Here is an 18,376-nt window from a genome sequence, read left to right as displayed (position 1 = left end):
ATCAGTGCTTTGTGAAGACCAGTTCTGAGAGCTACCATGTTCTTAGGAAGGTATTATAAGGGTCTAACTTGTAATACTTAAATTCTATCAGTTTCAAGGTGAGTCCAGGACACCTACCTTATCCCCATTTCACAGTGTAGCTTTTAAAGTCACACATTCTGCTCCTTAAGTAAAAGACATTTTTTTAAAAAAGTGTTAGCATTTCTAAGCATAAAGCTTCACTCTGATCCTAGGATTAATATTCACTAATAATGAATTTATCTTTTAATGGACTATCAAAATTATCTCAAGGCTGTAAATATCCTTATAACAACAAATTTTATCAAATGTAGATATGATTTGTTAAATCCAAATACAGTCTCAGTGAAGAATTAACATCTTTTCTCATTAAAACATTAGTTTTGCTCTTCAAAAGTTTATATAGACTCAATTTGGGGGGTATGGTGAATTACATTTAACAGATCAGAGGGAAAATGCACATTAGGTATCTGAATATCATAAACTAGATTATAAAACAAAATATTTGAAATAAAGCAGAATTCATCTATATAACCTGATTCCTTCTAAAATATTTTCTTCTGAAAAATTTTAAGATTTTATGATTATGATTAATACAATTTCTAAGGACATCATTGGTATGCTAAATCTTACTTTATGCATATGTATGATATGGAAGATAAATCAATATATGGGTATTTTAATGACTAACGTAACAAATTTTCTAAAAAGATCTCTTCTGTACAAAACAGTACATATGCCTTTTGCCAAATATAACTTCATAAAATGTTTTTGATAAACCAACAATTGTTTCTTAAAAACTAAAAGACCAAAGAGAACAAAGTTTAAAACTATTTAAATCTTCATATCACTGAAATTCAGAATGACAAATGTCAGGCCTAATCTCTGTCAACAGATGCAAAGACCATTAGAGTTGGCAAAAATATATGCCACAGACATTTACATTATATAAAAACTGAAACTGATATCTAGTATTAAAACTGGGAATCCACTATAGATAAAACGAATCATAAGAACTCCTTAACAACTATATCAAAAGGACAAGATCCTTAATTTTCAGCTTTCCTTGATTATACAGTAAAAACTCCAGAATTGTGCTTTCATATCTTATTCCCATATCTTATACTTTTTTCAGTGCCATTAAAATTTTAAGGCTATGTTTCATTCATGCAAACATGTTAGGATTTTCACAACTCTGTACCAACTTTTAAGCCACCCAAGCAGGGCCACAGGGTTAACTACGTGCTTCCTGCACCACAGAATCCTTTCCTCTCCCTACTCCAGTAGCTCGAACTGAGAAGCAAGCAGACCTGGGTTCCAGTCTGGACAGTGCCGCCTACTCTGGGATAAGACTCCCAGACCATTCTGAACCTGTTTTCCTAGCTACAAAACAGAGAGAAGCTATTGACTTTGCCTTTGTGTAGAGCACTCGGTGCATGGCCTGACACGTATGTGTAAGGTGTTCAGATTAGGAGAATCACTGCCTTGAAGGAACTTGGTGTGGAAATCTGGAAGTCTTGGTTTCCTGGGTGAAGATCCTATCCCAGAGTATTCACTACAGAAGTTTAAGACAGTTTGTTTTCAGCTAGGGAGAAATTCTAGTAGAGGACTAGGGGAAAAGAATAAACCTAAACACTTTGGCAGATCTAGAGGGCATGATCCAGGTCCCTGGAATCACTGGGGGCTCTTCCTCGGGGAGAGGCAGAATGACCCCTTACAAAGCCACTGCTCAGATCTGAGTTACTACCCAAGGAAGAATTAAAATCTCTCAAAGATTCCTTCACCAAGTTCTGTTCAATCACTTTTGAATTGTCCTGAGGCCAGGGGAAGGATTCAGACAAAGAGATGCTATTCTCAAGTTATCTGCATCAGCCACTCCATAGAATAATTAGATAAGGTAAGTTGTCAGTTAATTGAACACTAACCCTAACAGAACATTTCTAAAGGCTAGAACTCCAGGAGAGGGTTAAATATGCGAGAAAGGCTGTTTAATGTATGCACCTTTAGAGTTTCTAAAGCACAATTTAACTCCTTGAACTTCTAGAGGAGCTTGGTGCAACAGAAAGATAATCTGAGCCACAAATGTGAGCCAGAGATATAATTTTTATAATTCTATCAGCCATATTTTAAGAAATAAAAAGGTAAAACTGACCTTAATAATGTATTTTGTTTAATCCAATATATCCAAAATATCATTTCAACATATAATCAATATAAAAGTTAGTAATGAGGTAATTTATATCCTTTTTGTCATCTTTTAATCTTTGAAATCTCAAATGAGATATGTCACATTTCAAGTATTCAAAAGCCACAAGCAGTGACTGTACTGAACAGAGCAGTTCTAGAGTTATAAATATACAACTTTTTTTAAGTAAGAAAGAATAATCTTTTAATTTTGACACTTTAGCTAGTTTCAGTTTCTATAAATTGAATGGAAGAGTTCCAAATTTTTTAAAGGGAGGGGAACTTTATGAATGTAAAAGAAACCTAACACAGAATAGTGTGAATGAAGTCCTTGATGATTTGGGGCTACTTGGCCTCCTAATACAAAAAAGAATGGTAAATTCTAAGTTTGATCAGAGGTGCTAAGTGGTTTTCCAAGACTTTCTCTAGCATTACAACCATATTTTCCTGTAACCGTTCCTGAAAATACAGGATGCTAGATGTTAGATGTGTTAATAGGAAATATAAGGAAGAGAGCAACTAAGTTAACACCAACACAAGGAAATCTGATAAATTCAGAATGTGGGGACACACTAAAATAATTGCTAATTTGATTTTTCTCAAAAAAAAAGTGGGGAACTGTTTTAGATTAAGAAAGATTAAAAAGACATGATAACTAAAAGCAATGCATAAACCATGACTGGATTCTAGGGCATTTGGGGGACAACTTTGAATATTAACTAGCTATTAGTTGATACTAGGGTCTTACTGTTAATTTTCCTGGGTGGAATGTATTGAACTTGAGTAGGAAAACATCCTTATTCTTAGAAGAGTTATGTTAATAAGTATTAAGAGACAAGATGTTGTATTTTTGACTTATTCTGCAAGATTCAGCAAAGGAAAATCTATATAGAGAAAATATGGTAAAATGTTAACAGTTCTTGAATCTAGGTGATAGTTAATAGCTATTCATTATACTATTCTTTCAACTTTTTCTATGTTTGAGAATCCTCATCATAAACAAGAAAAAGAAGGGACCATTCCAGATTAAAAGAGAGACATCATAACTAATGTGCTATATGAACCTTGATTAAATCTTCAAAAAACAGCTTAAAAAAAACATCTTGGAGATAACTGAGAATATCAGAAAATAAACTGGGATATTACATATTAAAGAAAGACTGTTAATTTCAATAATGGTATTATGGTTGTGTAGAATTACCTCTCTCTTGCAACTCAGCACTAAAAAATCACTTACTGCTATCAATTATCCATCATAATGTCTTACAAGAGGGAAAATTTTATTTTATTTTCTATTTCACGAGCACCTCCATCTAAACTGAAGTTGGGGAGGGCAAGGTTGTTTGCTTTAGTAGTGGGAAAGCATCTGCATCTAACATGTAAAGACAAAACAGGATTCCCTAGGAAAAGAAGGCAATAAAAACAATAAGGAAAAAAATCAAAACAGCAGAGAAAAATGATTTACACTGCTGACATGGGGCTGATTATCACTGAACAAAAAGTAATTAAAAAGTGTATTATTTAGTTTCAATTATGTCTGCCATATCAGTACATTCTGAGAATAAAGATAAAATCCCACAAAATTGAGTTATCTATTGAAAGTATAAGCTAACAATATTTCACACCATTTCAGAGGGGGAAAAAAAACACATCCCAGGCTGCTGAGTGTTGTTTGAAGGCACAAATTTGCTTATTTTTCAAATGGTATAAACAACTGTTCTTTGCAAATATTATATTTTTATCACCAGGTCTGGTAACTAAAACTGAGGAACTACCTAACATGAAGGGTGTCAACCAAAGATTTAAGTATGCTTTCTAGAAAGAAGAAAAGATGTAAGAGGTAAACGGAGCCCCAGAGGTAACCATGTGATTAGAAACCAATTAAGTTAAGCAATTACCGAAAATGCTTTCTCTCCTTTGGGCAAGAAAGGATCACAACTGAGACTGGTAAAAAATGAAAAATGCTTACATGCAAAAAGGCCAAGGCTGTTTTGAAGAAAGACAATTTTAAGATAGCAGAACTATTACATGGGGAAAGGTACACAGGAATGTTTGATCAATGTAGATAGAAGATTTATAGTCTTATTTGCTTTGAAATGCCAAAAACAACGGTTTTGGACAAATATATGTTTTCATGGTTAAATGTAGTTAGTATACACAGTGCGGGTCAGGGGGGTGGCAGGGAATGGACAAAGGGGGGATGCAGAACTAGGTAAGAGAAGGGAAGAAAATCACCACCAAGGCCTACTGCTTTTCAAGATCTATTTTATGTTCTTCCTTACTACATTTTAGAGGAATAAGAGGTTGTGTTAATGTTTAACATTCAGAACTATAAAACTCCTCTCGACTCTAATTTCAGCATGTTATCACTTAAATTAATTTTTAAAAAGAGAGCTAGACTGACCCTGTTCAGATTTAATTACTCTGTGAAAAGAATGAGAAGCTAAAGCAAACTTACAATCTTTTAGATTAAATAATTATACTTCAACTTTAAAAGTACCTTCTAAGTGAAACTACTCTACCACCTACCTGGTCCATCTTTTACCCACAAAATGTGTTTTTAAAAAACCTAAATACACAAGCTGCAACAAATTAGACTTTTTATGTGTAACTATTCTGAAAAACTATTTAAGTATTCTTAAAACTATTTAACTATTTAACTATTCTTAAAAACTATTTGGCTCAAACCAAGCCTGGGAATCTTATCTCTAAAGACATACTGCCTTATTAACTAAATGATGAGTTTTGTCTATTTCTTTTAAATGCACCAACCTTTTCAAAAACGCTGGATGGGGTCATCAGACAAAATCTGATGTTCTGAATGATGGTATCGGTATGTCTCCAGCGTCTTCTATCATGCCGCAGCCAAGACTGCACAGCCTCGTACAGCTCTATTTCTGGGAATCTGCTCAGATGATCATTATCCAAGTAAGACATGAGCTTCTCAAAGCTCAGGTAAGACAGGAAGTCAGGCCTGGACATGAGTGGTACAAAGTTGTCTAGCAGAAAAGTATCCAACTTCTCCCTGACTCCTTCGATGTTTACACCAAAATCATCTAAGAGTCTCATAATTTCTGCACAATTTTCTAAGCAGATTTTCGCTAACAGGAAAGAACAGCAGAACTTCACCACCTCTATAAGTTGAACATACATGGCAGCCTGAAGAATCTCGTGAACTGTGCTCATACTCAGTTCTATAGTTCCATAGTACATAAACTGAAGGACGTGGCTGAAGCCTGTAGCAGTTAGACCTTTTAAGTGAATTTTGTTCTGATCTCGCTCCCTCATGTCTGCAGTAAACATAATTCTGAAGTAATCACTCTGGGTAGCCAAGAGTGCTTTATGGGCCTGGAACTGATGGTCTTCAATAACCAGAGTGACATCAAGAAGCAACCCCTCCTCATACAGTGCTCTGAACCCAGCAGAGACACTGGTGTCATGGATGGAGGAACAGAATCCTTCCATGTCCCCTGCCATGGATCACCTGGAAAAAAAGTAATCAAAGAAAACTGTGTTAATCATTTCCATGCATTCTAAAGACATTATTAACTTAGAACTTAAACAATTTTTAAAATTATCTCAATTCTACTGTGTTAAGTCTCACATATACAAACCCTTTGGGAGAAGACAACTTAAAGATTTGCAGGTTAATATTTTTGGCTTCCCTACCTGGTGAAAAAAATCTATTAAATATCTATTCAACAACAGTAATTAACTTACAAATATATGCCTATCACAGTGACTTTACACTGTTTACCAAATATATTTAAACATGTCTCCAAATCATCAACCAAAAAGAATTTCTTAGCCAAATGCTAAATCATGAGAAAGACAAAAAAGAAATTAAACCAAAAAGTATACTGTTGACCTTGAAACTTAGCTAAACTTAAACTGACCTTGAAACTTACCCAAAGGAAATAATCAGATAGATAGGTCAACTTGTACACACAAAGGTTTTTCTTTCTAGCCTCATTTATGATTTAAAAAACTGTAAAGTATTCAAAAGCCCAACAACAGAAACAAGTGTGGTGCAGTCCTATAATGGATTACTGTAGTAACTAAAAATGATGGCAGCAATATACCTAATTCTAACAAATAACATTTACTATGTATTGTTATGTGAAAAAAAGGCAGGTAACTACAGTATGCTCAGTATATTTTCAAAAACTAAATACACACACACATATATATATATGTTTAGATGAGAAAAAGTCTGGAGGAATATATACCAAAATTATGTCCCTGGGGTAGTGGGATTTCAGGAAATTTTGAGTATACTTACCTACCTCATTAACATTATTTTAAAAAACAGTGAGCTTATATATTTAAAACATAAATATATAATTTTAAAGGAAATTAAACTACATTTTTGCATATCAGAGAAATGAAGCCAAAATAGTGGAATTATAATTAGATCTCTCAAGCAGAATAATTCAGTCTATCAGATGTCTTATGAAGCTAAGTAATTTTCTTCTTTTCACACAACCCTCCCCCAGGCCAACTATCTGTCCTCTGCTCAACTCTCACCCTCACATACCTCTGAGCTTCCTCCCCAATGACACATCCTTATCCACGAATTCCCTCCCAACCCTTTCCACTGTGCCCTGTGGAACCTTGCTTCAGTGTAAACAAACTCCCCTACAGCGTCATGCTAGTCACAGAAAGTTTTCTCTGCAGTCTGATTTAAAAACAAAACAAATACCCTCTTCTATGTTCTTAGAACAAAATGCTCTTCTATAGCTTACAACCTACCTCCTGAGCCTTCTCTTGGCTTTCTACTGTCCTTTTTCTAAAATATGGCTTTTCTCTTAAGTTAAAATCCACCTTCTATGGCTCCCTGTTATTTATCACATACACATATCCTGATCTCTCTTCCCTCCACATTTGCTGATGACTGTGTTACTTGGCTAAGAGTCATTTTCTCCACCTCTTCAATGCTCACCTAAGATCGCTCACCCAAAAACTGAGAGATGAAGTTCCCTGATCACCTAAACTCTTGTCACCTCCCTTCTCACTCCATTTTAAAATCTTATGCTCAAATCTGCTGGGCCTCACCACAACCAGGAACTGATCCACACATGAAATCTTGTCAACTTCCCACTCTCTGGCTTAATATTCTCCTTCCCTTTCATTTGGTCTGTCACCTCCAAACTTTACCTGTCCTTCTCCAGGGTTGGGTGTTTGGGTGGGCCACGAGCCCTCCAGTGAAGCAGCTGGAACCACAGTCACTGCTGGCACCTGCTCCATCCTCTTCTTCAGATAGACCATCACTGCCAGCCTCACCACTCTTATCACCCCTTTGTTAACTAAAAGAGCACCTCTGTGTGCCAGGCACTATTAGATATAAAGGTGTGTACCATTCAGGAATCCCCTCTGCACCCTGGGTTTGGCAGAGCCCTCAGCTGCCGAGAGTAAAAACAGCGCTTTCACAGACATACTTACTAACAGGCACTGTCTCTCCACTCTTTGGGCAAGCTATCACTCGATTTGACTACTTTGTTTGACACTCTATTTTAACTCCCTGACATATTAACCCATTTATTCAGTAGTTATCCCAGTCTGGGATTATCTCCAAGAAAATCAAAACCCTTTGTTAATAAATAAGAAAAAAGTCTGAAAGGATAATAAACTAAAATGCTAAAAAAAAAAAAAAGTTATCTTGGACAGGAGACTATCCGGCAAGTCTTTTTTTTTTCTTTTGGCTGATCTGTGTTTTGCTAATCTATCTTCCATAAAAGCATCTTACTGCTTTCAAAAAGCTCATTTTAAAAAATCTACAAAATCCTCTGTCAAATTCAGTGGTTACATCATAGTCCCTTGTTTCGCAGGATCTTTCTGCAGCATGACCTACTCCCTTGGCTCATCACTCTCTCGGCTTCAGGCCTCTATTTTCCTAGTTCTCTTCCTATTTGAGGGCGGCTTATTTCTCAGTTTCCTTCCTGGACTTACTTTTCCTGAGCTATCCCTTAAACATGGGTGTTCCCCAGGATTCTAGTCTTGCACCTTTTATCTTTTCATCTAAACACTGTATTTCCCTCAGAAATCTCATCTAAACCCATGGTTCCTACTAACATTTACCTTTATCAATGCCCTGACCATCCCTGTCCCAATCGCTATCCTTACACTAGTACTACATAGCACATCTCCTGTTAGATACCTCTGATGCACCACAGGATCTCAAACTCATGTCTAGACAGAATCCTAATTCTCTCCTTTCCCCAATCAGTTCTTTCTTTTGTATCCCCTTCTTATCAAGAGGATTCTAGGTGCCTCTTTCTCCCCATTTGTCCCTAACTTACACCTGTAAGTCTTATTAATTATACTACATGCTCACTTACGTTAACCTACTTGAGACGGTAAAGTATGCACAAGATACTTTACATCAAAATTTTTATTAGTAATCCATTAATCCAAAAGCTATATACTTTCATTTTGGAAAGGAAGAACACAAGAGAGCTGTCTGTAATTTGGACAATCGATATAAAATATTTTAGACACTGTAATCAATGCTTGGCAGAACTACTTTACTAACACATTCAATTAAAGCAAGCTATCAGATTTTATTTCTTGAATTATTTTAAAGGCAAATTTAACGAACTTAGAATTTTCCAAGTGATATAAAGCACATATACACAAATGCATACTGTGAACAAAAGAACATCATCCACCGTGGTATCTGAATAATTAAACATTCTGGTTAGTAGAGTGCTGTCAACATCACACTAACTGGCAGTTTTCAAAATAATCTGAATAAAAAATATAACAAATTAAACTGGATGAAAATTTCAGTATTTCACTATCCTTCTCAGGATCATTAAGGACACCAACTATCACTCTGACTCATCAAGATTTATTGGTCACTTTTAATGTAGATTTAATAATGGAAGGCTGAACACCAGCATTCACATACTTGAGATGAAACTGCTTTGTGTCATTATCTGTTATTTTGACAGTGCCTAAAATACCCTGTATTTCACTTCTTGTCAAAGTAACTCTATTCAACAGGTATCACTATGTGATAAAGTCTCAAACAGCTAATATTCACCTTTCTGACAAAGATTCCATCTAAAGGAAAGTTTTTAAAGGAGACACTATGCTTTCTCAAAAAAAAAGTAACCTAGCTTCCAGATACTTAATATGGTGTAAACATCATAGCACAAAGGAGGTGGGAGGGAACTGGTAAGCTGTGAGGCAAAAGATCCTTTTGGTCTAGGGCAGCACCTGCTGTCCTCTAGGCACCCAGCCCACAGAGGGGATTCCTAGCAGACAGGCTTCCATGGACACACTAACAGTATGTCAGATACAATCAGATGGGGCTGGGAAATATGAATTAAGATGAGTGCTCCTGTGTCGAGAATCTAGAAAGAAGAGAGAAAGAAAAAGAAATAGACGTGCACTGTGTATGACTGGAACTAGAACTTGTCAAAGAGTAGCTTCTGCTCAGTTGTGGGCACCAACTTTTGCCTGTCATGTGGGCTGAGTATCAGAGAATGCCAGTCAACTGAGAAAAAAGAGGAAAGCCAAGACAGAAGAAAAGGAGTGCTCCTTAACGCCTTCATTTTCCTAATTCCTAGGCCCAGCTCCATTCCTGCCAGTGGGTGCTGAGAGAAATCCTTACATGCTCAGCATAAATCCCCCCCACCTCGCCTTTACTACCTCAGGTGGGTTTTTCCTACCTATAACCAAGGTTCCTAACTAAGACAGTTTTAAAATAGAAATAGCTATACTTTGAGTAAGTTACTCAAACTTTCTTGGCCTTATCTCCACATCTACAAAAGCATTAAACATGATTTCTAAAGATTTTTAGTCATAAAACTTTCATTTATTTTACTTTTATATGATTTTACAGATGTGTAAAGCACTTATAAAGATATGCAAAGTAAATAAACTATAGCTATGTTTTAGGTCTTAGCAATGCCCTTCTGAAGTTTATCTGATCTAAAGTTCTTCTACTAATTTGTAATAGCTTGGAAATTTGCAGTCACTCTTGCTACATGAAAAAGCTTTGTGCATCTATCAGTGTAACAGCTTTAGGGAAGGAGCAACATCTTACACTTTTATGGGAAGCATGTATATCGATACTCAATATCGATGTTAACTGCCCAACATGATACAGTCTCTAAACAGTAGCGAGTACAGGTCTGGAGTCAGATGCCTGTGTTTGAATCCTGGTTGTACCTCTTATTAGCTCTGTGACCTTGGGGCAAGCTACTTAGCCTGTGTTCTAATGTCCTCGTCTGTAAAAAGGGGATACTAATATTAACAGAGCCTATCTCATAGGCTGCTGTGAGAAATAAATGAGTTAATACACATGACAACATAGAACAGCATATGGTCCTTAAGTATACCATAGCTTTAGTGCCTATTATTACGCCCATTCACATACAGTTACTGGAATGAATAAAATAACCCTGACCCTTTAACAGTCCAGTTAATGTGGAGAAACCCTTCTTAGCAACAGCACTTCAAACCCAGCTTATTTTCTTAGTAAAGTCTCTCAGGACTCAAGCCAACTCTGACTTGATAGATGAAGATATAATATCCACAGGTAATAATTTTCTTCAAGGTCATACAACTAGTTTGAAACAGAGTTAAGGCTAGAACCTGATTTGCAAAGCATACAAAATAGTGTGGCTAGAAAAGAGCAAAATCTTTGAAATCAGAGCACTTATTAGTACTTACCATCAGTGTGTCTGGGAGAAATCTAACTTCCTGACCTCAGTTTCCATCCATATATTAGGAACAATCATCATCTATTATTATTGAGTTGGGGTGATGATCAAATAAATTAAGGTAAGTTAAATGTCTAGCCCAGAGGGAAGCACCCCACCAGAGTTCAATCAATGCTGCCTTCCCTGTCTAACTCTTAGCTAATGTCCTTATCACCCACACAACCACAAGAACTTAACACCCTTCAAACTCCCCTCTATAGACCCCACACCACCCTAAGGTTTAGCACAATGCAAATTTATAAGAGATCAGGAAGTGTACTGGTAGTCAAAACACTGGACCTTGTTTGCAGTGGCATTGTTTTCCATTTTTTCTCTTCACACAAGCGCAATTTTCTAGCTTTTCTGCCCCAACAAGAGTAGCTACTCTTTGTATCTGTGCTGTTCAATATGAAAGCCACTACCTATGGGGTTTTTGAACACTGGAAATATGGTTAGATCAAATTGAGATGTGCTTTAAGTGTAAGATGAACACCAGACTTTGAAGACTTAGTACAAAAAAAAAGGAAAATATCTCATTATACAAATTTTTAATAGTGATTACATGTTGGAATATTTTGGATATACTGAGTTAAATAAAACATTACAATTAATCTCACCTGTTTTCTACTTTTTAAAACTGTGGCTATGAGAAAATTGTAAATTACATATGTGGCTTGCATTACATTCTACTGGACAGCATGGATCTGTAACATAAATGTTTAAGGCATCAAACAACCAAACTTACAAATGAACACGTGAAACAAAACCACCTTGTTCATAATCCATACCCTGGAAGCTATAAAGAAAAAAAAAAAGGCTTAAATTAAAATAAAACAAAAATAACACATAAAAAACACATATAAACAAATAACAAGAGAAAGTGTAAGAAGAATACAAAAAGGAAAACACAAAATTTATATAGATAATTATAGAAATTTAAGGAATAAATTAGTAATTGTAAGAACTAATCACTGTAAAAGTAAACAAAATCAAATAATTCTACAAAATCAATGAGGTTTGGAGAAAAAAAATCTGTTAAGGAGCTTTGAGAAAAGTTATTTACTAACAAAATGCTCAGTGTACAAAAATCATGTATCCTCACTCTTGAAAACAGGTAAGTCAGATTAAGAGAAATCATGGGTTTATAAACCTGCATACCCCTGGCCTTCTACACTTCTGTATTCTACATTTGGCCTTCAGAATTCCAAACAGTAGGTTTTTTTCAAAAGGGGAACCAACTTAAACTAAATGACAAGGCATACTTATATTATCAGGAAAGAAACACTGGAGTTTGTCCCCTTCCATAAACTTGGCACTGACTAAAGAAAAAATAAAGCCTCACATTCTCTATGCATGAGAATGAGTGGTATAGTATTTCTCAAAGTGTGGTCCAGGGGCTTCAGTCCCTGAAGAGGACTTTGTGAGATCAAAACAATTTTCATAATAATTTTAAAAGCGATTTTTCTTGTTTACTTTCATTCTCAGTGTTTTCCAGAGACTACATGTGATAAGAAATGATAAGAAGCCATTGTCTTTTATTAAACCAGACATTAAAGAGACTTGCAAAAATGTAAAACGATGCTATTCTTCTAAGCTTTTTGTTGTTTGGGAAAGTAGTTATTTTTCATTAAAAAAATGCTATTTAGGAACTTCCCTGGTGGTCCAGTGGTTAAGACTCTGAGCTCCCAATGCTGGGGGCTCAGGAACTAAGATCCCACAGGCCCTGGTGAGGCCAGAAAAAAAAAATTTAGAATTAACAAGTAATGGGATTTTAAATTCATTTAAAGTATTTTTCAAACTTCCCAGTTTTAATTTCTAAAATGCTCAATATAAATAGATACAACCCACATAAACAAAAGCTCTTTGAGATTCCAATACATTTTAAGAATATAATGACGTTCTAAGACCAAAAAATTAAGTACCACTGACTGTACAAGAGATAAATGACAATATACACACACACATACACAAAGCAACCTCTTCCTACCTCTGCTCTGAAAGACCATTACTGCTATTTATACCACAGAAATTTCTAACAGTTCAAACTCTCTAGTGACGAGTAAAGAAAGTCTGGTGAGGGTAAAACTAGACAGGAACTCAAAGGCAAAGAAATTAAATGCTTCCTTTTCAGCTAGAAGGCTGTCATTCTGATTGGAAGGCAAAATTCTAGGCAAGTAGAGATGTTTCAAAATTAACTAACCTCCATGTTCATGCCATAAGCAATAATTTAATGCTTTCACACTATCTCCACAGCTGCTTGAAAATTCATACAAATCCCTAATTTATTCAATACCAAAGCTAGATTCTCAGAGGTTGATATGCATATCTTCAGTGAAAATTTGAAATTATTTCATATTACCTTCATCCTCAAACTGTTAGCCTACCAATGTTAAACCCTACGTAGAAAATGCCATACTTGCATATTAAAAAGAAAACGCAAAGCTTACTACAGATAACAGAATTAATTTCTGAGTCATAAAATTCCTCACAATTTCTTTATAAAGTAAAAATCTTTTATTTAACAACCTCAAAGTGACCAACTTAATCTAAAAGGAAAGAAAAATTCAAAAACAGACCACCTTTATTAGCTCTATTCGCAGCCCTTTTACCCTGAGATATACTGCTCAAACTGAGAAACAATTAAGTCTAATATTAGAGAAAAGGCTGCATAAGTTAACTAATTTGTTTAGTACTGGAAATTCTTTCTTGTCCATCAAAATGTTTTTATAACTCAGTACCAAACTGCCAATGACTATTTAACTAAGCTTTTAGGAAGGCTCTGGGTCCTCCAGCCTCCCAGTTGGCATCTGTTATCTAAATTACTTCATTTTTCAGGTATGTTTAGCATTTAGTCATCCTATAATAAAAAGAACCCTTATGAGAAAAAAAAACCCACTCCTGTTTCAATGCTATTTTTTCATCAGAAGATTTTAGTTTAATGCTCCTCTGCTTATTCCTCACAAGTAAAAGTAGTCCAAGAGTGATGTCATGGAAAACAGCTTCCCTAGCCTTTAGAGATTGGATCCAGTGAGAATTCTAGGAAAAGCCTCTACTGGGGATAAAACCCCAAATCTTCTAAGTTACTTTCTAACATGAAATCATCAATACTATAATGTTAACATCTTAGTTTTACACAAGAAGTAAACAACTAAACTGAACCTTCTGGAAGGTCTTGATGTTATGATACGATTTCCTGTAAATCTTTTAAGTGATGCAGAATCATTAACTAAATTCAATGATCTTATCAGAGACAAAGAATAAATCTTCTATTCGTTTTTATCTGCTTCAATGATTCAGCCAGATGAATTTTAAAGGGCTTATATTAAAAACAGAAAGCCTGTGGAAATATCTTGCCTTTCTAGTTTCTTTATTCCAAAGTTAAAATTTTTAATTCTGAAAAGGCCTCCCACTTTCGGACCAGCAGCAGTATGTATGTATATGTACATGTGTGTATATATATATACACACACAAACACATACCCATGGCAAAGATGAACTATGAGAGTTTCTCCAGTGACTCCTAGAACAGCAATAATAAATAATAGTTATCTCCTAATTCCTGCCCCTTGTTCACCCTGTCCCAGACACACTAGTCTCTTTGCTGCTTCTTGAAAACCAGTCAACACACCCACCTTAAAGCCCCTAAATTTCCCTCTGACTGGATCACTAATCCCAACATACATGGCTCCCTTTAGGTCTTTACTCCAGTGTTTTATCTTGGTGAGGCACGCCCTGGCCCGAAACCTCTCTTTAAGAGAGAAAACCAACCACCCACCCACCCTATGCAACAGAAAATCTTCCTTTTTTCTTCTCTGTTTTATTTTTCTCCACGGTATACTAAATGAGATACAGGCTATATTCCTTACTCAGTTTATTTTTCTGTTGTTTCTTTTCTTTTTTTTGTTTTGTATTCACTGTTGTATTCCCAGAACCTTTCTAGGAATGCTGCTTGGCACATAATAAGTGCTTAATAAATACTTATAGGATGAATAGATGAGTTTAACTCTCAGAACCCTCCATGTTCTGTAACCATCCCTGATTTAGAGATGAGAAAAATCAAAACTCACAGGGGTTAAGTAACTTGCCCAAGGCTATGATTCCTAATAAGATGGGGCCAGTCTGACTTCAGAGCCTTGGAGTTTAACCGCTATCCTGCAATCTTTCACCAATAACTGCCTTTCATGTCTCTTCAGTTCAAAAAAAACAACAACAAAAAAAACACATGAGGACTTCCCTGGAGGCACACTGGTTAAGAGTCCCCGCTTCCAATGCAGGGGGTGCAGGTTCGATCCCTGGTCTGAGAACTAGGATTCCACATGCAGTGTGGTATGGCCAAATTTTTTTTTTTAATTAGGGGGAAAAAAAGTCCACACGGACTGAAAGTGAAAGTCTCTCAGTTGAATCCGACTCTGCAATCCCATGGACTGAATTCTCCAGGCCAGAACACTGGAGTGGGTAGCCTTTCCCTTCTCCAGGAGATCTTCCAAACCCAGGGATCATACCCAAGTCTTCCGCATTGCAGGCGGATTCTTTACCAGCTGAGCCACAATGGAAGCCGAAGAATACTGGAGTGGGTAGCCTATTCCTTCCCCAGCGGATCTTCCCCACCCAGGAATCGAACCGGGGTCTCCTGCATTGCAGGCGGATTCTTTACCAACTGAGCTATCAGGGAAGCCCACATGGACTACAGCATACCAATTCAAAGGAAATATATTCTAATAATTTAATCCAACCCTTCCTAAACTACAGATTCATTCTCCTCACAGTTAATGTTTTTCACTCTCAAAACATTTAAAATAGGAAAAGGCAAATTTGACAACTGACCTGCTACATAATTTGGGGAGCCCAGGGCAAAATGAAAATGCGGGACCCCTCGTTCAAAAGCTGGAAAAAAGTGTCATTAAAGGTACTAAAGTATTAAAAAAAAAAAAAAAGGTACTGAAGTATACAGCTTTCTCCTTTCTTCTGAGGTCTCTCTCTACATATCATGGTGTTCTTTTAATTTGCTGTTTAATGAATTCTAAGTAAAGATAAATCAGAAATTTACATTATTATCATGAATTTTACTGTTCACTTTTATATTGTACAATATCAGTTTTACGCACTGATTATTAAACCAAGTTTGGGGTTCTTCTGGACACCCATGAAGCCACACCAGTCCCGGTTCCAAAATTTTACCCCCAGGTAACCCAGATCAAGGCAAAAAGATGGCCAAACTTTGAAATTCCCAATAAAGCAATGATTTGCCAAAATTTTATCTTCAGGACAAGCATAAGTCCAACGTATAAAAGCTAGCACATTAAAGTAGGCTCTTCCTTTTGCTAATTTAATCCTACCGCCTTATATTATTCTGCCCTTTTTAAAAAAACAAAAGCATATTCAGAAAGACAATCGGCATTGGATTATAAATTTAATAAAACATTTCAGGAAAAAAACTCAGAAAACCCATTTATTGGCTAAAACTAACTATATATTTTAGAAAGCTTCTCTTTCACTTTTTATGACCCATTTTTAAAAGCAGACCATATATTTTTAATGTGCCAAATAAGAATGATCCCATACTGTTACACATATATATTATAAATTCTGATAAAAAATTCTGATTTTCAACCCACAAGTATTTAAGGCTTATGTATTTCATTATCCCCCCCAAGCTAATCATCAATAAAAAGTGCAAATTAACATCCCTTACCATAGAAAAACAGGTTCCAAGCACCAACTAAGTGTGGTGATGAATAAAAAGATAATTAAATTACATAAAAACTATATTAAGTGTCAAAAAGCTGAGATTCTCTATACATTTCTAGATCTATTAGTTACAGAAATCCGAATGCATGTATAAGCTCTCCAAAAACAATTTTCAAATTAGTAGAAATATTCAGGCATCTTGTTTCCTAGATATGAAAAACAGGCAATAAAAATTAAGGTATATATCTTAACAGCATTTTCCAAATGACAATTTTATCAATATATTAATCTTGAAAAATGTAAATCCGAAAAATAGAAAAGACTCAACAAATGCAAGGTGTTTAATATTCCGAGTAAGCAAAAGGGCATAAGCGGCCTAGAAAAATGAAAAGCAAAGCACCTCAGAAACGTTAAATTTGAATTAAAGAATACCGTTATTTAAATAAGCAGTTAGCATTTCGGAGAAGAAGGCCAAGCAACGTGACTATATCTAATCGATTCAGAGCAGTGCTTTACTAATTTCCGTCCTTATCGCTTATACTTATAATATAGGGAAAAAAGAGGCAGCAACAGTTAGCCACTACAACATTCACCACTCTGGCAAAGGTTACTTTAAAAATTGCCTTGCATTTTCACAACACTTTACAGCTACGGATTATTTTCACATATATGACCTCATACAGTCCTCACTACCCTGTGATGTGGCTATTACCGACTCGATTTCATAGATAAGAAACCGAGGTTCGGTAAGCGATTTTCTCAGAGTCACCTAGTCGAACCCAGACCTTCTGATTCCGCGTTTTACGCCTCGCATTTCGCATAGTTCTATTTCAGGCAAAAATAGCATTTTTAAAGGGAAGGAGCGGGATAGGGAGAAAATAATCATGGTACCTGCAGCTGTGTGCTGCAAAAAATGGCTGAATTATGCTTCTTCCTTTTTTTTTTTTCCTCTTTGGAAAAAAAAATTAGATTTCAAACAATCTAAGTAAACTCAAAGACAAATTAGATCTCGGCGTCAACCAAATGTGCGACTGGGGTCAGTGCAGAGGGGCTACCGAATCCGAGCCTAGCGCGGAGCCGCGGACGAAGCCCGGGCTCCCGCAGGCCGGAGGGCCAGGGGCGGCTACGCACCTCGGGGGTCTGTCCAGCCTCTAGTGGACGGCAGTCTGCATCAGGAAGAAGCGGGCCAATGGGCCGGACGGTGGGCGGTCGGGCGCCGGGACGGCACTCGGCAGGCTCCTCGAACGTCTACAAGAAGCCGCTCCCGGGCCGAGCCGGGGCGCTCTGGCGGGGGGCGAGACTGCGCGCCTGCGGCCCCCACGAAACCAGTCCTGGGAAAGAAGACAGCACTGAGGAGAGATTCGAGACAGTCGGGCGAGGCGGAGCGGCGTCGGGGCCGGGGCCGGCCTTGCCAACGCCAGGGGCTTCGCAGCGCCCGGCGGGGTTCGGCGGGAGGGCCGACGCGGGGCCTCGGGCGGAGAGAGGGGCTGGGGGGCCGCGGGTAGCAGGAGAAGCACCGGCGGTGAAGACGTCGACGACGGCGTCTCCGGGCTTCTGCCCCAGAGCGCGCGGAGCCTCAGGATCACCCACGCCGGGGGTGGAGGAAGGCGGGAAAGGGGCGGGAAAGGGGCGGAGCTTGCGGGGCCACGAGCCAGGGGCCGCTCCGGGCCGCGCGCCCCCTGCGGGCCGCGGGAGCCGCCCGGGGCCCGCCCAGGGAGGCGGGGCCCGTCGGCAGGGGGCCCGGTGTGCCGTCGTACAACGCGGAAGCTTGCCAC

At 37.4% G+C, this 18,376-nt stretch overlaps 1 protein-coding gene across 2 annotated transcripts in view; it reads right to left on the bottom strand.

Annotated features, from left to right (window-relative positions):
• Positions 1-18,091, bottom strand: part of KLHL15 (kelch like family member 15) — a 33,669-nt gene extending 15,578 nt beyond the window's left edge. The window contains exons 1-2 of one of the 2 annotated variants that reach the window (XM_040266642.1): positions 17,733-18,091; positions 4,975-5,686 (exon numbers count right to left, since the gene is read on the bottom strand). In XM_040266642.1, coding sequence (XP_040122576.1) covers positions 4,975-5,679 — 705 coding nt within the window. In that variant the 5' untranslated portion in view covers positions 5,680-5,686; positions 17,733-18,091. Of the gene's footprint in view, positions 1-4,974; positions 10,034-17,732 lie in introns of those variants that run through there. The other variant, XM_040266643.1, reaches the window with a different exon arrangement.
• Between the last annotated feature and the right edge of the window lie 285 nt (positions 18,092-18,376).

This window comes from Oryx dammah, unplaced genomic scaffold (assembly GCF_014754425.2).
Source record: "Oryx dammah isolate SB20612 unplaced genomic scaffold, SCBI_Odam_1.1 HiC_scaffold_23, whole genome shotgun sequence".
In the NCBI taxonomy this organism is placed as follows: Eukaryota; Metazoa; Chordata; class Mammalia; order Artiodactyla; family Bovidae; genus Oryx; species Oryx dammah.
This window is presented reverse-complemented; position numbering and strand designations above follow the sequence as displayed.